The 22,328-nt window shown below is 41.4% G+C and overlaps 1 protein-coding gene across 1 annotated transcript in view; it reads left to right on the plus strand.

Annotated features, from left to right (window-relative positions):
• The first annotated feature begins 833 nt into the window (after positions 1–833).
• Positions 834–22,328, plus strand: part of LOC126458127 (33 kDa inner dynein arm light chain, axonemal) — a 54,689-nt gene continuing 33,194 nt past the window's right edge. The window contains exon 1 of the mRNA XM_050094967.1: positions 834–1,008. Within this exon, the coding sequence (XP_049950924.1) occupies positions 913–1,008 (96 nt within the window). The 5' untranslated portion in view covers positions 834–912. The remainder of the gene's footprint in view (positions 1,009–22,328) is intronic.

Genomic DNA, 22,328 nt, shown 5'->3' on the forward strand with positions numbered 1-22,328 from the left:
TGGTTAGGCAGGAACTTCAGTCACAGTAATGAAATTTATATTCCTTGCTTGTCAGAAATATTTGACTATTTATTTCCGAATACCGCATGTTGAGATTTCAGTGGGTGTGTGTAGTCCGGAATACAGAAGGGCAGCTTAAACCGCTGCGAGTGAAACTAGCATTCATAACATTCAAATTCTTCCTTGTTACATGTGTAGGGTTGTCTGTTTCCGAATGTGTTGTGATTTCTGAGAGTGTGCTTAGGTAGAACCTAAGAGAACAACTTAAATTGCTGTGTGCGGCATATTTAGCTGTTTCTTTGCGAACATGTTGCGATTTCAGTGTTTACACTTGACCACGGGAGAAGCTTGTGTCAGTGTAACACTTGACTTACTCGGAACGTGCTGCTGGGCATCAACACGTAGTTTTGATGTCACTTCCTGAACTTGTAGCCATGATCCCGGACATGGCGCGGTTTTTCCCCAACAGGGATCAACTTATAGTTGGACTGAAGAGAACGACATCGGGAATTCCCCGTTATTAATATAGATCAGAGACTCGTAATTTCAGAGAGCTCATTTGTCTGAAACGTAATAAATTACTGAGGTAGAACAGGGGCAAAATCTTGTATACCGTATTCTCCTTTATCCATCCACGTCACTTCTAAAAATATACATCGAAAGAAAATGAGAAAAACCATTGCCCTCGTAGAGTTTGAGAATGAATCGATAATAACAAAATTTATCATCAGAAGCTCGTCACTGCAAAGCGTCTCTGTCTGCATGCCTTTTTTCACCCAACACTTCTGACAAAAAATTTCTCTGAAACTGAGGTCTCGGGAGGATTCGCCGAATGTTCGTTGTCAAGGAAACACGTAAATAGTTATTCATCGTTTGAGTGAGCAATGCATTATTTACTGTAATTGTTCCGAAATGGCAGAAAAAGTTGTATCATACCCGACTACACTTGTGAAATACGACAATCCAGTGTTGGTGACTAGGCATCCGGAGAAGAAACCACCATCTGAGGTATAGTTAAATAGAATTGTTATTCTCATGCAACACGCACCGCTTGTATCACTGAATCAGACACGCTTCTAAACAACTATAACTGGCATTAAGAAAGATGTGCTGGCGTCAGTTCTGGAACGTTTTTGCGTTATACTGAATCATTTAGTAATCGAAACTGTGTGTTTATCGATTACAAAATATGTGAAAGGGTAGCGAGTGGTATATTAGAACAGAAGTATCACGTGTTTCAACGATAATCATAAAAGAAATAGTAGCTGCTGTATTCCACATTTGACGTAGCCCTTTGTTAATTAAATTGACGAGGAACTCTGAAGTGTCCAGCGTCTGACGATCGAGCTGAAACCTGAACAATGCACATGTCAGACGGGTACCGGTAGTGTTAGGCCTATAGCTACTGCTAAGGAAAGTGTTTATTCAAATTTATCGTGTACATCGCGCTTTCTAGTGGATTTCAGAAAGTTTCACTAATTCACGGACTGAAAGGGGAAAAAAGTTTTCTTTGACTTAAAAACTATCTCCGCTAAATGTCACTCCGTCATGCAGTAACGTGTATCTTTAATTCTTGCAAAAGTCTATTTAAAGGCAATCTTATCGATATATAAACATAGGAAAGCTTTACTACTCCGCATTTAAGACTTTCGCATGGACTGAAACTAGGCCGATCACCGCATGATTTTCAACTATTCCTCTGAGAAAGCTAGGATTGAACAAATCCGACGGAAACTATATGGCGAAAATTGTAGAAACAAGCCTTTGAAAATGGTTATTTTTGTTATAAGCCGCATTTCTTTTTGTTGCTAGTCACTGTCATCTGTCATTCCGCGAGATATGCACGTACCGGTACCACATCTGCTTCCTCTTTAAAGAACCGGTATTAGCTAGTCTCATTGGGCACGGGTATAATATTTTGGATAAATGATAATGACGGACTACGTTCTCTTATACTATAAATATGGACTATAGATTCTCGTTTATAATTCGTAACAGCAGGGGTTAGTATATTAAATGTGAGCAAAACTTTTTCTGCAGCTGTGCATAGCGTCTATTTAAAACTGTACGACATCATTTGCAAATGGTCTAACCCACCAAGTCTGGCTTCACATTACAAGACGAATGGCGACTTGGAAGTAGTCATAAACGATTCCAGTTCCTACCCTGTTAACAATTTGGGTAAACCTTTTTTTTTTTTTACCATTTTCTTGAAACAAAGATACCCAATTAAGCTGTATATTTCCCCTTCGTGAGAGCTGAGGGGGAGGGGCGTCCCCCGTGACCACAGGTATGGACGCACATTGTAGTGAATGGTTGTCATTCCGACTTTTCTACAACAGTGGTTTCCAACCTTTCTGAGACCATTACCGGTACCCCTGAATGCAGTCAGATCTTCCCTCTTCCTCCCCTCCCGCTGCCGCCGGCCGAAGTGGCCGTGCGGTTAAAGGCGCTGCAGTCTGGAACCGCAAGACCGCTACGGTCGCAGGTTCGAATCCTGCCTCCGGCATGGATGTTTGTAATGTCCTTAGGTTAGTTAGGTTTAACTAGTTCTAAGTTCTAGGGGACTAATGATCTCAGCAGTTGAGTCCCATAGTGCTCAGAGCCATTTGAACCATTTGAACCTCCCGCTGCCCCCCCCCCCCCCCCCCTTACGCCCATCATTAACGTTTTTGCCCAACAACACTCTAGAATGAAAAAAAGGATTTTCTGTGAACATTTTTATTTTTGAAATGATGAAGGGTGTGATAACCTATTCCATTTTATAATTGTTTTATTAAATAACAAACTAATGAGACAATTTATACTGTTAATTGCTAACAACAATTTTTTTAATGGAATGATGAACAAGTTCTCAGTGTGTCACAAATGTCAGCTACAATTCTTCCTCAACAAAGGAAGTTAACTGTCTACATTGAGGCTAGATACTTGTTACACAGCATGCTTCCTCTGCACCACTCGTCTGCCTAGTGACACTTGTTTCATCCACACCCTGCACCAGCATTTGAAATTTACCAAGTTAAAATGTGTGTGCTATAGGTTACATACTGTTTGTAATTGCAGAACTCATTATTTTTGAACTGGCAAAAATTGAAAGCCTTCAGGCTGCCAAAGATTTGTGTCTGAGCACTGCCACTAATAATAATAATAAATGTTTAAAATGTGCAGCAGTGTAGCACAGCTGTTACATGGTTACTGTTGTGTTGTGCTGTCAGTCAGTTCACTTACTGTTGCAAAGCGAATAATGAAGAAATTTGTGGTCTGTTGTGGGACTACCTACAACTTTGAGAAGGAATCTTCATGAGATATTCAAGCATATGTGATAGATATCTCTCAATTTTTCTTTGTACAAAGTACAAAGTTTTCTGCTTAGTGAGTGAATTTTGAGAGGAAGATGTTTATACATTTGTTTTTCAAACTATCAACTCCACCACATATGTCAATGCTAGTATTTGAAATAAAAAAAATGTGATTATTGGTAAGTTATGTAGTCAGTAGTACAGTCTAATGAAATAGGGATGATAGTAATGATCATCTGAAAATAATTTAGTCTTGTGACCAAAATTCAATTGAATCTTTTCATTTTTATCCATTTCAAAAATTCATTTCTTTCCTCAGGGGGTAGCCACTGTTCTGGAAGTAATGAAATAACTCAGCCCCATAACAGTCCTGATTTTGCTTATGCATGCACTCTTCTTTGCTAGTCTGGTAGAAGTGCTCTCTGAATCTGCTATCAATGAGCAAAAATGCCGTTTAAAGTTTCAAGCAGTGCAAACATACATGGTTGGTAACGAAGGATCTTTGTGAAAGCAAATAAACTGATCACAACATTATTAAAGAAACTATATCTATTGTATGATCCACTTGCAAATATCACACCAGTACATTAAATCTGGACTAGCGGGCAGATTGTGATTCAGCTCCTTCTTGGATCTGAACAGTAGCTGTGTCTGGTTTGTAATTAGCTAAATAAAATATGTAGTTGTAATTTTATGATTGTCAAAAGACTTTTTTGAGAATGGACAGACAGAAACCAATTTTACATGTTCAATAAAATTTTTCTGTGTTTGTGACTGCATTGTCAATATATATAAAACTACCAACATTTCAGTTCCTACTGCAAGCAACACCCTGAAGAAGGTCGCTTGCAACAGGGACTGAAACATTGGTAGTTTTATATATATTGACACTGTGGTCACAAACCCAGAAAAATTTTATTGTATGTGACAATGGCCACAGAAGCATACACTTATAATTTTATATATTGTTTAAATCATTTTTTTCCCCTTTTTGTATGATAAGAAAGTAGAGGAGCTTGCTTCGTTTAGAAAGAGAGGTAAGGCACAGCTTTCATAATATGTTTGAAGGTAGAAAGTTTAACATCCTATCATTGATGGAGTCAGTTGAGAGCAGCTAAGGTTGGGCAGCAACGGTATATGTAAACAGCTGCATCCTGTTCGAAAGCATCACACACATGTCTGCCTGAAGTAGTTTAAAGAAACCACGTAAAACTTAAATCATCATTTCAACTGCAATACATCTTCAAGAATTTGCAGTTCATTTGTTGAATGTTGCTTTATGATCATTACAGACAGAGACAAAACATATTACCTAGTACCTAAGAACCTACTTTAAGTGGCTTTGTTTAAACTTAGAAGTCACTGTAAATGCTTCGGATCTGTATGATGCATTTTTTCCCCAAATAATTGTTAATGACATATTGCTTAGTACTGAACACACACTGTTTTCATTCCTCATATACTTTATGTGCCCTCGTGTTTCTTTTCAGATTGCGTCATAACAAACATATATGGCATCCAGGGCTGATACTCTTATTGCCCCGCCTCCACCCCTTGGCAGCCGCAGTACGGCATTCACTTCTTTGCCTTCGAGACCAAACAGATTCTTGAGGGACAACATTCCCCATCCCCCAACCTTCCAGTCAGGCTGAGTTATGTTTAACAACTGTGACATTTCTCTCCTGCTCTGTTTTCACAAACTGTTACCTTTCAGGAAGATATAATTCAACCCAGTTATTTTTCTAATTTAAAAAGCTGGTTTTCATTACTAATTTTGTCATGTGGTTCTGGCATAGGAATATATAGCAGACTTTAATTCAAATGTTGTTATTACATTATTGCCAAGGCTATTAATATTCTCAGTTTTAGAGAAAGTAGCAGTACACCATTCCTATTTAATAAAAAAATGTATAAATCATTTCAGTATTTCAAAATTAAAATAAGATGTCATCAGACCACAACTTCTGTACATTTTGTATGAACAAAATCTTCTAACTGGCAACTCAGGTTTCAGAATTTTCTCTATAGAGAAAACTAAGCCTTCTTCTCATTTTTCCTGGTCTTTTTCCCATATCTTCATAGGGTTGGCATGTCAGTTTTTGGATTTGTGGTAGAATGTAGTCAGATGCCCTTAGGGAAGTATGGGGAAGGAAATTGGCATTTGCCTTAAGCGATTTAGGGAAGCCACAGAAAACCTAAATCAGGATGGCCAGATGGGAATTCAAGTGGGATATGGGTACCATCTGATATTCACTTTGCAAATGTGCAAAACCATGTAAAAACCATATTCAGCCTGACCGGCACACTGGCTCTCAGCACTAATACACTGGGCAGATTTAGCCCCTCCTCCTCAAATCCAAGAAGTGGTGCGCTAATGTGCATGGCCATCTCGATGGATCCGGTAATGAAAGTAACACAGTCATTATTCAGTACAACAGTACATTACTTGGTACTGTAGGCACTCCGGTGGTCCCGGTCGCCTACGGTGGACTGGATGACCGAGCGGCGACCTCTCCAGTTGTCAGGATGCTAGGAAATGGCTGTAGAAGCGTCAGAAACGCCAAAGAAACATTATTAATTCATAACATCTTTATTCCTGCCGAGTACAATGTGGCTTGGTGATATCAACAACCTTCCCCGAGTCCTCGCTGACTCGTAGCGATGACACCAGATCCGGTCCGCACAGTCTTTCTAGCGCAGCGCTGCGTGCTGTGACGTAGCGGAGGAATGTCCTTACTTCGGCCGTGCGTGGCTGGCAGTGCCCAGCTGGGTGGTGGCTCGGCTGCGGACAGCAAGCTGCTGCGTGTGGAGGCTCTGGGTTGGAGTCCTGACGCTGTCGGCACGAGAGGTGTTCTCGTAGTGCGGAGTGTACTCCATCCCACCCCGTCTTCTTCCCTGCTCCTCCTGATGGCTCGTCCGCGGTGGACGGGCGGAACGAGCTGCAGTTCCCCAGCATCGTCAGCTCACCCGGTTGTGATGGCGGATGCACAGGGTCTACGCCCCGCACGATCTCGGCGATGGCTCACTAATGTGGTCAGCATTGGCGGCAAGCGAGTCTGCTACGATGTCTGCTAATCCTGGGCTGATGACTGACAGCGACAGCAGAGAGGACCAGAGCTGGTACTGTCCCCTCACGTCTGCTGCTGGATGGGCTGCCCTTACTGCAACATTTCCTTAATAAAGATTAACATGTCGATCACCGAGCTGAGCGCTACGCAGCGACCCAGTACACATCTAACTGTGAGTGCAAGTGCCTTGTTGCTATCAAAGCTGGCGTGTTTAAAGGAAGCACGAGCGACGTCCTGACGTCATGCTCGTTTGTAATGAATGCATTCGTTCCGCTTATACTGCTGATTCCTCTGTTGTACTCGCCCCTTAGGTGTTCTTGCGACAGAGTTACGTGTTGTTATGGCAGACTTATCCGAAGTATTGAAATGCAATACAGCTGACGCTAGACCTCTGTCTTGCACTCTACGAAAGTCTCCGTCTAACACAAACCCGCGTGCTAAGCAATTCTCTCTCTCCTGTTGTGTGTAACCAGGCTATTGCCCCTGTGTGACGACACATTCCGATATATGTGCAATCCTCTTCACTCTTGGCTAACCTACTGCCTCTGGCTCTCGGCATAGGCAACGAAACTTTGACAATATTTCACATTTCCAACTCTTTACTATTCCGCGACACTACAGTACTGCCGTACTTGAGGTTGTGTCTTCTTGTCTTCCTTTGACTTTTGAACTGATTTATTCAGCCAGTTATTGAGGTACCTACAATGTAGCATAGAATCTGAGCTGTGACTTTTCCAATTCAGAAAGAAAAATGAAGAAATATGTTAGCAAATATATAGTGGAAGCAACTACAGATTGAAACCAAACTTTTCAATTTGCATTAATCTGAGCATAAGAATACAGCTAACAGTCTTCATGACCAAACTTTTCAATTTGCATTAATCTGAGCATAAGAATACAGCTAACAGTCTTCATGTTCAAGACATACTTGAAAATGCATATCAGTAGCGCTGAATTATAACCTTTTTCAGTTGAAATGATGATTTAAGTTTTACACGGCTTCTTTAAACTACTTCAGGCAGACATCTGGGTGAATAGACTGCAGTTGTTTTCATACCCCATTGTTGCCCGAATCTGAGCTGCTCTCAACTGACTCCAGCATTGATAGGATGTTAAACTTTCTATCTTCAAACATGTTTGGAAAGCTGTGCCTTACACTCCTTCTAAACGAAGAAACATTGTCAAAAAAACCTTAAGCCTTCTAAGCTTAAAATACCAATTAGAGTAGATTCATAGGACCTAGGTAATATATTCTCTCTGTTCGTAATGATCATAAAGTAACATTCAGCAAATGAACTGCAAATTCTTGAAGATGTCTAGCAAATTAGATTCTAAACTTTTCTGTATGTAACACATGAGAAGTTTTGCTTTGATGAAATCTTACTTTTAATTGTGAAATCTTGTAGAGCTGCATAACCTTTTTGATATGTAAGGCTGCCTGTTGTTATTTTCTTTAAAAACAAGAACATTAATAGCCATGGTGATAACATAATACAATGTTGATGTATTCAACCAGTAGTTATTTGATAATTGTTTTCTGTGTTTACAAAAAGAACAGCATAAGCGTAACTTGTTCCTTCAGTTTATTTTTGGGACAGTGCATTGGTATTAGCTTTCCAATACACATAATAATTTTCTCTAGCAGAATCGGAGAATTGAAATTAACTTCACATATCCAACTGCTTGTGTTTCTCATGTTCATTACTTGCATCACCACTATTTGTGGGCAAGAAGTCTAATTATGAATGTAAGGAGGACACCCTTGTGTTTCTTATTTAATTGCAATTTTTTTTCATATTCTTATTGTTTCCTGCCTCCATATTTATTCCAATGTTGGTGAACACTTCAGCAAAGAAACTGTATACTAACTTCTATTGTTATCTGTGAGAATGTGACCATTGTTAGGATGTTTCATTGTGTTCTGTTTGGAAGGTGATAGAATAGTACTTGATTGATTACTACAGTCATCACTTATTGCCTTAAAATTATGAGCTCAACTATCAAGTATTACTAAAATGTACGTTTCAGGCCATTATTATCAATCCTCTATCCTGTTCCATTCACATATTGAGCAGGGGAAAAATATTTTCTGTGGTGTTGAGCCAAAGTCATGCATGTTTTTTAAAAAAAAGTTAAACCACCATTTGAATGTGTATACCATATTTATCTTCTGTACTGTCTATTCCGGCTTTTATGCCATTACCAAGTACAATGCTAAAAGTTATTAGACCATTTTTATGTCATATCTGTTAAGGCAGTCCAAAGCAGGTAAACAAAACTGACACATGTCTTTAAGATGTGACTCGTAACACCACAGCTGTGCAATTTTTTTTTTTTTTTTTTTTTTTTTTTTTTTAGTGGACTGCCATTTGAGCATGTATTTTTATATTTATTTTCTGTACTATCTAGATTTGAGCTTTTATGCCATTATCAAGTACAATGCAAAAGTTGTTAGACTGCAATTAAGTCATATCTGTTAAGGCAGTTCAGAACAGGTAAACAAGGCTAACACATGTCTTTAAGATGTAACTGTCAAGGGGGGATTTTAATAGCACTGGCTTTTTACCTATGTTTTAATCACCTTCAATTCTGCTTTACATCTCTTCGGTACGTTACAAAAGTGTTCATCATAGGCTTTGCATTTTGCTGCCTTGATTTCTGACTTACGAGGTCTGTTCAAAACATTACGGAACGTTTGTAATTTTGTGACAATAGTGTGCTTGAGTGAAATGCGGTTGGCTTCCCTTGCACAAATCTGTGTTTAATGTGTAATTGCTGTTAGTTATTGTTCAGTGCTGTATTGAGTAGAACATTGTGTCACTCAGTTTGTGAATTTAGAGGTGGAAGAGTGAGAGGGGCAATGCGTCTGCATTAAATTTTCCATGAATCTCAAGAAATCTTTACATAGACATACCAAATGAAGCAGGAAACATACGGTGATGAGTGCTTAACCAGTACTCAGTGTTACAAATGGTTCATGTGATATAAAAATGGCTGGACTGATGTCAAAGGTGACCCTCCTTCAGGACGCCATTTGACATCTACTAATGACGGTTATGTCAGGAACGTCAATGAAATTGTGCATGCCAATAGAACACTGACTGTCTGAGAGATTATAGAAGAACGTGACATTTCAGTTAGATCATGTCATGAAATCCTGATGCAGCATCTTGGAATGCACCATGTTGCCGCCAAGTTTGCCCCATGGCTCATGAATCAAGACTTTTCCTTGCAATCTGTGAAGAGCCCAAAATATGAAATCACTGTGCTGCCTCATCATCTGTACTCTCCAGACCTGGCTGCTGCAAACTTGAAAACCTCATTGAAAGGATTAAGACTTGCAATGATAGACAAGATAAAAGAAAATTCGCATATGACGCTTTGCACAATCCAGCAAGAGGCATACCAGGACTACTTTCAGAAGTGGAAACAACATTGACAGTAATGTATCAATTTTAGAGGATAGTATTTTGAAGAAGACCATTCATAATAAGTAAAAGAAAAGCATAGAAAAATGTTGTGAACAAAGTACCAGATTTTTTTGAACAGACCTCATATAATGCCGTTTTACTTTTCTGTTCATTTTGTTATAAGCGTTATAGTGTGATGTGATCTCTTATAGCACAGGACCATCAGGATTTTTGTATTATTTACTGTGGCTGTAGTGTATCAACTTGCAGCCTTTTAGATGTAGTAGAGGATTTCTGTTTTGCAATGAATGTTGTAGTGCATTGGACAGATTTAATCAAAGGTTTCCATTAGAACATTTAAGAATGTAGTTGAATATAATAGAGGGAAACATTCCACGTGGGAAAAATATATCTAAAAACAAAGAAGATGTGACTTACCAAACGAAAGCGCTGGCAGGTTGATAGACACACAAACAAACACAAACATACACACAAAATTCTAGCTTTCGCAACCAACGGCTGCTTCATCAGGAAAGAGGGCAGGAGAGGGAAATACGAAAGGATGTGGGTTTTAAGGGAGAGGGTAAGGAGTCATTCCAATCCCGGGAGTGGAAAGACTTACCTTAGGGGGAAAAAAGGACAGGTATACACTCGCATACACACACATATCCATCCGCACATACACAGACACAAGCAGACATTTGTAAAGGCAAATGTCTTGCTAAAAAATGACGTCTGGAGTGTTGTGCAGAAAGGCTATCACCATGGCTCACACAATGTCATTCATCTACATCTACATACATAACTCTGCAAGCCACCATATGGTGCATGGCAGAGGTACCATGTACCACAACTAGTTGTTTCCACCGAGCGAGGTGGCGCAGTGGTTAGCACACTGGACTCGCATTCGGGAGGACGACGGTTCAATCCCGTCTCCGGCCATCCTGATTTAGGTTTTCCGTGATTTCCCTAAATCGTTTCAGGCAAATGCCGGGATGGTTCCTTTGAAAGGGCACGGCCGATTTCCTTCCCAATCCTTCCCTAACCCGAGCTTGCGCTCCGTCTCTAATGACCTCGTTGTCGACGGGACGTTAAACACTAACCACCACCACCACCACTAGTTGTTTCCGTACCTGTTCCACTTGCAGATAAAGAAAGGGAATATGACTGTTATATGCCTCTGTATGAGCCCTAATTTCTTGTATCTTATCTCTGTGGTCCCTATGTGAAATGTATGTAGGTAGCAATAGAATCGTTCTGCAGTCAGCTTCAAGTGCCGGTTCTCTAAACTGTCTCAATAGTGTTCTCCGAAATGAATGTCTTCTTCCCTTCAGGGATTCCTATTTGAGCTACTGATGCAGATCTGTAACACTTGCATGCTGATTGAACAAATCTAGATTAACAAATCTAGTAGCTCTCCTCTGAATTGCTTCGGTGTCTCTTTTAAGTCTGACCTGGTACAGATTCCAAACACTCAAGCAGTACTCAAGAATAGGTTGCACTAGTATCCTACGTGGGGTCTCCTTTACAGATGAACAGCACTTTCCTACAACTCTCCCAATAAACCAAAGTCGACCATTCGCCTTCCCTACCGCAATCCTCACATGCTCATTCCATTTCATATTGCTTCTCAGCATTATGTCCAGATATTTAAATGATGTGACTATGTCAAGCAGAAAACTCCTAATACTCTATCCTAACATTACAGATTTGTTTTTTTACACTCATGAGCATTGTCTTACTGTTTTCTACATTAAGAACCAGCTACCATAGTTACACCAATGACAAGTTTTGTGTAAGTCATCTTGTATCAACTTACAGTCACTTATCTTCAACACCTTCCTGTATACCACAGCATCATCAGTGAACAACCACAGACTGATGCCCACCCTGTCTGTCAGATCATTTGCAAATATATAGAAAATAGTAACTGTCCTATCACACTTCCCTGGTCACTCCTGATGTTACCGCTGTTTCCAATGAACACTTCCCAACTAGTAAGTCATACTGGCCATAGTGCCCTGATTTGTGTTTTTACCCAATAGTATCCCACACCATAAAGTCTCGAGTTGGCACTGTATGTCTTGTGTGAATGCAGTCACTGCAATGCCCTTCCCCCTGTCTGCAGTGAACCAAAATGTGGCCACCATTAAAAAAGAAACAGAGCCTGGATCTGTTCAGAAACACTATGTGCTGCCATTCTTGTCCCCAGTGATGTTTTTGCATATTCATCAAAGGTAGGTGGAGAAGTTGACGATGTGCACATAACCGATGCCATAATAAACAGCGACACACTGTCAACCCTGATAGTGTATGATGTGTTACACTGTTACGCCAGAGCTGAGGAGGACACAGATCTGTCCTACAATGCCATTCGGATGTGGTGTTGATCCTCTCAGGATGTTATGGGTGGCACAGCTTGACCCATCTTGTCATGTCCTACGACCTCCCATGAACCATTCTGCACACACCTTTGTGCTGCTGAAACACTTCATCCCTCATGAGCAGCAATTTCCCGGATGGATGCATCACATTCTCACATGCCAATAATGTGTCCTCTTTAAACTCACTGATTTGACCGTACAGTTCACACTTACGTCTGCGAGGCATCCTGCACATCTGCTCAAGCACACTGATCCATTACCTTTGGTTTACAGGGACGAGAGCCACAGGCACATTTTACCAGTAGGTGGTGTTGCACCATGATATCGAAGTTGTCCTTGAACCCACAGGCCAACATGGTTCAAATGCTGATCATTTCTGCATACCATACTAATGTACATGCGTACATGTCCTGTGAATACTAGCCATTCAAGGTGTTCTGTTTTTTCTGAACATGAATGTGTTTGATTGCCCTCTGTTTAAATGAAGCCTGACAGCATGTTATCCAACCATTCTGTTAATCCAGTGGGCTTATAATTTAACTATTAAAACTTGAAAATTAATATATTTAGTAAATATCTTATGGTTATACTTTTAAAACTATCACTTAGCAGTTATTGTTCTTGAGGAACAATTTTATCAGTTTCTCCTGAGTTTCTGTCTTTGTAGTTAGGGGGAGGATATAGGGATACAGCCGTTGTTTCCAGTTTTGAGAACAGTACTGCTGCTGCCTCAAAGTTTGCTTCTATGTATAGATAATTTACATCTATAATTTCCAAATACCTGAGCATGTTAAGGTGCCTGCTTCCAGGACAAGAGGAGTTGCGCCTAGTGGATCAGTTACAAGGGTTGGTGTTCTGGTCAGCCTTGATCTGATCTTAGGCTGTTTTCTACATACATCTAGGTAAACAGTCAGCTGGTTTCCATGTCCTGCCTCTGATGTATGATGCACAGACATCAGTGCACATGTCAGAAAAACAGGAGAGAAACAATGACAAAGCAAGGCAGGGAGACTGCCTGTGGACGGGACTCAAACCCACACTGGAATCGAGCTGCAGGGCTGACTAGACACCAGACCCAATACAACAAGACCAAGTCACTAGCAACCTATGCCACAATGAAGTGCAATGAACTTTAAACACAATGTTGTCAACAGGTCAAGTATGAGCCACAATTAAAATCAAGATCAAAGAGCACAACCAATATCAACACAAAGTTGTCGACGAGTAGTCAGTAGTGCAGTGGATATGGTAATGAACACTGTCAAATGAAGTACACAACTGATTGAGCGGTCGAGGTGGAGCAGTATTTATGCCAGCTGTGAGGGACATTATTGGCTAGTGTATCCACTTGGTGAGACGGTGGTGCACTGCAGCGACAGTGCCCTCTAACCTCCATCATGGTCCATTTCCTTCAGTGGACATTCAACTTCTGAGCAGCCCAATACCAGATCCCTCTCCCCAGAAACTGGTTCATTCCGGCGGAAATGTCCTGGTCGGTATCGTGGTAGGTGTAATGAAGGTACGGGTGAAGGTGCAGCCTTGTCAACTTTAGGTTGTGTGGAGGAAGTGCAGTCACCAATGTCCATTGAAACAGTTCTGGAGATGGACATGTCATGGAGGACTACTGATCCACAGGAAGCTATAGGGGAGAGCTGAGGCAACAACGGGATGTCCGTGGTAGCTGCCCAGGTTTCTGGTCAGCGTGTCACATTGGCACCAGAAGGCGGTGGAAGATGGGGACTGCAGAGAGGATGCTTGTGTTCGAGGCCGAAGATTGTTGTGGAGATGGCGCTCGAGCCTGTTCTGATGTAAATTGTTGCCCGTTGGTGGACATTACCGTTGATGGTATCCAAGCCTCAGCATTCCAATAAGAGCATGCCCACACTGCCATGCCAGCGGTGTAATGCTGGGAGGGATGATAATGAGGTTCCCACGGTGTTGGCAGATGAAGCAAGGTCTGAGGCTGGAGCTCCGCATGGCTCTGATCATTAATTGGTGTGGTCCAATAAGTCTCAAAAATAAAGTAAGGGCTGCCATAGTGGTGGAGGATTTGATAACCTTCTTCATCTGCTGGTTAAAAGTCCGAACCAGACATTCAGCTCCACCATTGGAGGAAGTGTGGAACAGAGAGTGACAGATGTGTTGGATATTATTGGCAACATAGAAGTCCTTGATGGCCAAGGCTGTGAATTGTGGGCTACTATCAGAGACCAATGTGCGATGAAAACCTTTGGTGGCTAAAACTTGAGATAAGACAGTAAGGGTAACCTCTATTGTGTTGGATGCCATGCCTACAACTTAGGGGAACTTGGAATAAGCATCCATAATGAGGAACCACATAGAACCCCTGGATGAGCCTGCGGAATTTAGATGGGTGCAATCCCAAGGGAGGCAAGGAGTAGGCCAGGGGGCAAAGGACTAGGAGGGTGCTACCTGGAGCTGGGCACATGCTGCACAACTATAGGCCATCTTTTTGATATTGCCATTGATCCTGGACCAGTACACTTGGTGGCGTGCCGCTGTCTTCATGTGGGTCTTGACAGTGGAGCAAACTCAATACCTGACAATGCAATTCTGCCGGAATAACCACTCAATGTGCCTCCACCTCAGTATCCAAAGATATCCACAACTGAGAGTCGGTGATAAATCTGTTTCTGAAGGTGGAACTCTACCATCGACCAACGAGTGAGATATTGGGGCCAGTCATGGATCTGCCACAGGGTAAGATTCTGGCACTCTGCAGTGTCAACACACTTGGTTGTAAGGAGAAAGCTGTACAATGTATGTTGCCTTTTGGCATCAGTGTGGAAACAGAGCACTTCTTCTTGGGTGAAATCAGAGTCTGGACAAGCCAGTAGATGGGACAATGTGTCCTCATTAGAATGCTGGGCTGTCATCTTTTACCGGATAGTATAATTGTAGGGATTGAGGAATAATGTCCATTCTGGGAGGTTGAAATGCACCCCAAATAATGCCGCCAATGGCTTGTGATCCATAATTAAAGAAAACTGCATCCCAAGAAGGTAGACATGAAATTTCTTTACTGCGAACACTGTTGCCAAGACCTTTTCGATTTGGGAATAGTTCCATTGTGCCGGGGTCAGCATCTTGGATGTGTCTGCCATAGGCTGTTGGGAACCATCCCCATTCCTGAGTGCTAAAACCACTCCGATACCATAGGCGGATGCACTGTCTGCCACAACCGATGGGCAATCAGTAGAATAGGGCATGAGGCAGGGTGCGAGTGTCTGCATGGTTTTCAGTTTCACAAAAGCCTGGCTGCAGGCAGGGGTCCAAGTGTAAGAGACACCCTTTTTATGCAACTGATTGAGATGTTGTCCAATGTGGGCCACCATCCCCATTCCTGAGTGCTAAAACCACTCCGATACCATAGGCGGATGCACTGTCTGCCACAACCGATGGGCAATCAGTAGAATAGGGCATGAGGCAGGGTGCGAGTGTCTGCATGGTTTTCAGTTTCACAAAAGCCTGGTTGCAGGCAGGGGTCCAGGTGTAAGAGACACCCTTTTTATGCAACTGATTGAGATGTTGTCCAATGTGGGCCACCTGGGCGAGAATTTAGCATAATAGGTGAGCTTGCCCAAAAATGCTTAGATTAGATCAGATTAGATAAGATTTACTTTCATTCCAATTGATCAGTAGTGAGGAGGTCCTCCAGGATGTAGAACATGTCAGGTAATTCAGGTAAGTTTGTTGGGCAAGGTAAAGAAGTGATGGTGGCAATGTTCTGATTAGTAGGCCAGATTCCCTCTTAAAGAGCCAATGCCCCAAATACTCCATTCCTGGCCAAAAAAATCTGCACTTCTCCATAGGGTCATGAACAGGGTGCAGAGGTTTTCCAAATGCTCCTGGCAGAAGGATCCTGTGAAAATAAGGTCATCCAACAAATTGACACAAACTGGTATATGCTGTATCAGCTTTTCCAAAAATCGCTGGAATATTGCAGGGGTTCAGGAAGTGTCAAAGGGTAGTTGCTTGTAATACAGCCCAAACAGTGTGTTAAGGACAACAGTGTTCTGAGATGTCTCATCTAAGGGTAGCAGGAGGTACGCATCAGTGAAGTCAATCTTGCAAAAATATTCTCCCCCCAGCCAGTTTCGTGAGGAGGTCTTGCCAGGGAATAGAATAGGCTTCTACCTGTGACTGAACATTGATGGTCACCTTGAAATCCCCATGCAAGCGAAGAGACCCATTCAGCTTCCGAGTGATGATTAGAGGCATGGCCTGTGCACTAGATTTGACAGGTTCGACAGGCCCAGCTGCCTGCAGATGAATGAGTTCCTGCTTCACAGCAGTCCATAAGCCCACTGGAAGGTCTGGCATGGTAAAAATGAGGTGTGGCATCCAGCAAAAGGCTGATGTGCACCAGAAAGTCTGAAGTACACCCCAAATCCGATTGAAAGAGAGGTGAAAATGCTGTTCAGAGGTCATCCGGTTCCTGGAAAGAGACCACAGTGGAAATCACTTTGACTTCATCTGAGATAGAAAATTCAAATGCCATGAAGGAACAAAGGTCAAAAATGTCGTTAGCCGACAGAAGGTTGACGACAAAGAATGTCAAAAGCCAAGTAACATATTTGAAGTTCACGCATTGAGAACTGCCTGTGAAGAGGAATTGCACTGTCTCCGTAGGCCATCATATTGCATGAGAGCGGGGACAAGTCAATTGAACCCAGTCAGTCATAAGTTGACTGATTGATCAAGGAGAGGGTGGCCCCAGTGTCCACCTGAAAACGGACATCCTGCTGAGACATGTGAAGCATGAGAAACAATTTCTGCGTGAAGGGCTCACGCTGGGAGACTGCTTTTTGCAGTGTGTGTACTGTGTCCTGATGTGGTCGTAGCACCGGGTGGGGGGGTGTCGTACAACTGTGGCATACTGAGGGGAGGTGCCCCTCCTTGCCACAGGGTGTACAGGACTCCCAGCAATATGGATAGTCAGCTCAGTAGCAAGAGAAAAAACACTGCAGGCACGAATGGAGCTGCTCCCATAGCCACTGTTGAGGGCCAACTGGAGGCTAAGAAGTCATTGGGACATCAAACAAAGACGAAAGGCAACACTGCTGCAAGATGGTGGTCATCCTCTCTTTACGACACTGGGGTGGTGCACTTGGTGATGTGAGAATTGCTGCCACTTGTGGCTTTGCCATGAATTGTTCATAAGCCACCTGTGCACTTTCACATAATTGAGTGACGAGCAAGATGTCCTCTAACGACGGGTTATCCAGTTTTAACACTGGCATGTGAATCTCTCAGTCAGGCATCAGCGGAAACCTTACACCCTTGATTCACGCAAGTAAAATCACATTTTTGGCTGAGTCCTTGCAAGTCAGTGACCCACAAGTGGTATGACCGTCCTGGCTGTTTATGATAATGATGAAATTCTAGGCGGGAGGCAACCACATGGTACTGATAGTAATCATAATTAGTCAGCAGAATGCGTATCTCCTGAAAGGAGAGGGTGACAGTCAGAGAGAAGCGCTAATTTTCAGAGGAGAAAAATAGTGTCTGGAGATGCCCAACACACAAAGAGCGATCGCTGCATTGAATCATCCATAACTTAAAACATTGTGAAATGTTGCTACAGTTGATGCAAACATGTGTCCCAGTTCTCCGTACCATCACTGAAAGGAGGAAACAATGGTGGACAGAATGTGGTGTCAAGTGTAGAGGACACTGGTCTGTGGGGCACAGCAGCCCCCTGCACACAAAGTTTGTCTGCCAAGGCCGGCCGGGGTGGCTGAGCGGTTCTAGGTGCTACAGTCTGGAACCGCATGACCACTACGGTCGCAGGTTCGAATCCTGCCTCGGGCATGGATGTGTGTGATGTCCTTAGGTTAGTTAGGTTTAAGTAGTTCTAAGTTCTAGGGGACTGATGACATTAGTAGTTAAGTCCCATAGTGCTCAGAGCCATTTGAACAATTTTTGTCTGTCAAGAGCTGAAGTGGCTTTTGTAACAAGTTCATCTGTATCTGTTGCTGGTGCATCAGTTGTTGCTGTTGCTTGAGCGGGCTAACCAATTTGCTTCCATGCTATGAAACAACTTTCTTTTTTCTCGTCACCAATTAGTATATCAGCGAGTAGCCAGATACCAGAGCACATATCATAAAAACAGAAGAGAAATGATGATGATGCAAGGTGGAAAGACTGTCTGCAGACGAGACTCAAAACCCACACCGGAGTCGAGCAACAGGGCTGACCGAACAGCATACACAACACAACAGGAGCAAGTCAGTAGCAGCCTATGCAACAATGAAGTGCCAAGAAATTTCATCACAGTGCTGTCAACAGGTGAGGTATGAGCCACAGTCAAAATCAAGACCAAAGAGGAAAACCTATATCAAAGCAAAGTTGTCAATGTGTAGTCAGAAGGACAGTGGAGATAGTAACGAATGCTTTCAGACAAAGTACTTGACTGACTGAACAGTCGAGGTGCCACAGTATTTATGCTGTGAGGAACACTATTGGCCATGTATTCACATGGTGAGACAGTGGTGCACTCACTAGGTGAGCGCAGCACTGTGGCGCACAGCTCTCTGTCATCCATCAAGGTCCATTTGCTCCAGCAGGCATTCACCTTTCGAGTAGCCCGATACCAGACAAAACCTTTGTAACAACATCATGTACGACCAAGCCATTAAGCTAGATGCAGAGATGCAGACATGAGGGATACATGGGATTCCAGCCCCAGCAGGAACTGACATTAGTTATAAAATGTACTCGATAGTATTGGGCCCATCACAATAATGTCTGTATGTAGAGGGCAATGTCCCAACTGTATGACTCACTGACTCATCATTGCTCAGCTCAAACTAGTGAGGACAGAAATTTGAAATGTACAGCACAACGGGTGTCGATCTTACACTGTAGGCATTGTTGAAGAAGGTATTTTTTGAAATTCCACCTCTTAGATGATGAAATAGGGGATGAAAGACTTTTTAAAAACTGTCACTGTCACTGTTAAGGCAATTTTGAAACTAGGACTACGAAAATTGGTATTTGGTTTATCAGTCAGAAATAAGGAAATATGTTTTTGAGCATTTTTAGAAATGTTACCTCTATGGGAATGTAACAAGTAACATTTTTTTAAAAAATAAATCATTATTATAATTGTGTTCCAGTGTTTTTGGTGATTCAACCCCTAAGGGGGTGAAATCAGGGATGGAATATTTTATGGAAATATTTCATCATGAAAATAATGTTAAATCTATGAAAATTTGAATTTTGCTTCTTGGATAGAAGTAAAAGAAAATCATGTTTCACTATTTTTTGAAAATTCAACGCCTAAGGGGGTGAAATAGGGGAGGAAAGTTTTTATGGAAATATTTTGTAATTCAAGAATTTTGAAACTAATTGTATGAAAATTTGTGTTTGGTTTCTCTGTTACAAATTAAAAAAATACTCATTTCATTGTTTTTGGAAATTCAACCCATAAGGGTGTGAAATGGGGTATGAAATGGTTTATAAAGATGTTCCATTAGGTAAGCATTTTTAAAATTAGATCTTTGAAAACTCATATTTGGCTTTTTAGTTAAAAACGACAAAAATTTGTGTTTCATTGTGTTTGGAAATTCAGCCCTTATGGGGATGGAATAGGGTGAGACTGATTCACTGACTCATCATCACCCAGCCCAATCCACTAGGGATAAGATATTGGAATTTTGATGAGGATGTAGGCATTGTTTAAGAAAGGGTTTTTCAAAATTCCACTCCTAATGGGATGAAATAGGGGATGAAAATATTTTTGAAAATACATCACTATTAATGTAATTTTGAAGCAAGAGCAATAGAAATTGCTATTTGGTTTCTCTCTCAGACATAAAAACAGTGTGTTTCAGCATTTTTGGAAATTCAACCTTTAAGGAGGTGAAATGGGATGAAAATTTTTAAGAAAATATTTTCTTATATTAAAAAAAAATTAAAAGCTAAATCTTTAAAAATTGGTATTTCACTTCTTGGTTAGATAAAAAGAAATGTGTGTTACAGGATGAAAGTTTCTAGGGAAATATCACTACAAGAAAGAAAAAGGCATGGTTAACAAAAACCTTGGATTTCAACTACCAGAATTGCTTTCTGGTCATAAGTACATTCAGAAAAGACCCTGCTTCTATGGCCTTATTAGCATGAAAAGTTTAGGTGTTATGATTGTGAATAATATAAAAATTTGATTAAAGAAAAACAATAAATTCAGTGCAGACTTACAGTTACATGAGCTAATCTACATGAGCTAAGCTACTAGCCTATATACAACCTCTGCAAAATAGGAGAAGCACCATACCAGTCCCAATACAGCACTGGTTGGATAAAGGGCATTGAATTGGAAGGAATATTATAACTTAATTGCAACTTTTTGTTAATAAATACAAATACGTCACAATGTTTTAGATTTGTTCTACAGTGACTTGTTGCTCATTCATATTCATTTGGTACACTTAATTTTAGTTCATCAGTGGACATCCAGTGGTCATTAACCATAAGCAGATTACATTTAAGATTTTCTAACCTGTATTGGAGTTCCAGTATTGGGTATTGTATATTTAAACTGGGGCCCTAGAAACGACGGAGGGCACCGTCCCGCCGAAGCCCTCAGTAGTTCACAACCCCACAACAGGCCACAGCAGTCCACCCACCCCACCACTGCCCCACACCAAACCCAGGGTTATTGTGTGGTTTGGCCCCAAGTTGACCCCCATGGGAACGTCTCGTACCAGAGAAGTATAACCACAAATGTTTGCGTGGTAGAGTAATTATGGTGTACACATACATGGAGACAGTGTTTGCACAGCAATCACTGACATAGTGTAACTGTGGCGGAATAAGGGGAACCAACCCACATTCACCGAGGTAGATGGAAAATTGCCTTAAAAACCATCCACAGGCTGGCTGGCACACTGGATCTCAACACTAATCCGCCAGGTGGATTCATACCAGGGACCGGCATACCTTCCCGCATGGGAAGCAGTGCGTTAGACCACGTGGCTAGCCGGGCGGGGTGGAGTTCTAGTAGCTTAATTTCTAATTATGCTACATAAATATGGCCAATTGCCTTACCAAAGTGGTAACATAAGTTCCCGTCAGATAGCCATAGTTAAGTGTTGTGGAGCATGGATAGCCTTTGGACGAGTGCTGTTGGCAAGTGGAGTGAACTCCAATTGAGGAGTTACTTGACTGAGAAGTAATGGCTCTGGTCATGGAAGTTGACAATGGCTGGGAGAATAGTGTGCTAAGTATATGTGCCTCCATATCTGCATCCAGTGACACCTACTGTCTGAAGATGATATAGTGGTCATTTGGTACTATTGGGCCTTCCCCGTGTTCATATGGAAGAATAAGAGGTGCATAAATATACAGGAACATCAAGTCTTTCTCAGTGCAAGTTGAATTTCATAGGGATACTTCCTGGTTTTCAGGATTATAGAGTGTACTTGAATGTTCTAATTTCTGTAGACCTAAATGAATTTCCTTTGCACTCAGCACTGTATCAGATGTGAACCATCTCAATGGTAAGTGGTCCCTTGCTTTAGATTTCCTGGCAATCAAACTTATTATATGGCAGTGGTGTCACAGGTTTTGAATGTTGTTCCTTTATGAGGTTCTTCATGCAACTGTGTAGATGTAATGTTGTTTGTTTTTTGCCTCTACAATTAAGATGGAGGCAATGTGTTGCTTGGCAGTCCATGTTTAGGATTCTTAAATCTAAAAGTATTATATTTTTGTATTTTCCACAGATTCATTCCAAGTCACTATTAAATTTAGTAATTTTCTTTATCGATATTTTCCGCAAATTCATTCCAAGTCACTATTAAATTTAGTAATTTCTTTATCGATACTTGATCTACAGTTACAAAGATCATTTTGTTTGGATACATTAAGAACAATTACACTGGTGTAGTTCAGGTCACAAAAGTATTTTTTTAAACATTTCTACTGTTGTTTTTCTGTTGTTACTGTAGATACCATATGCTCCACTGGAAAGCACCTAATAGTCTTAAATACATATTCCTGTTGACTGCTGAGCAATATTTTCTGTAATAATAATACTCCAGAAAACTTGTCATTCACACTTTTGTTTAAATTAACTGGGATTCTTCTTCTGTGATTTCCATCACTGTCATTTCAGTAGACTATAACGTCATCATTGAGTAA

The sequence above is a fragment of the Schistocerca serialis genome, chromosome 1, assembly GCF_023864345.2.
Source record: "Schistocerca serialis cubense isolate TAMUIC-IGC-003099 chromosome 1, iqSchSeri2.2, whole genome shotgun sequence".
Lineage (NCBI taxonomy): Eukaryota > Metazoa > Arthropoda > Insecta > Orthoptera > Acrididae > Schistocerca > Schistocerca serialis.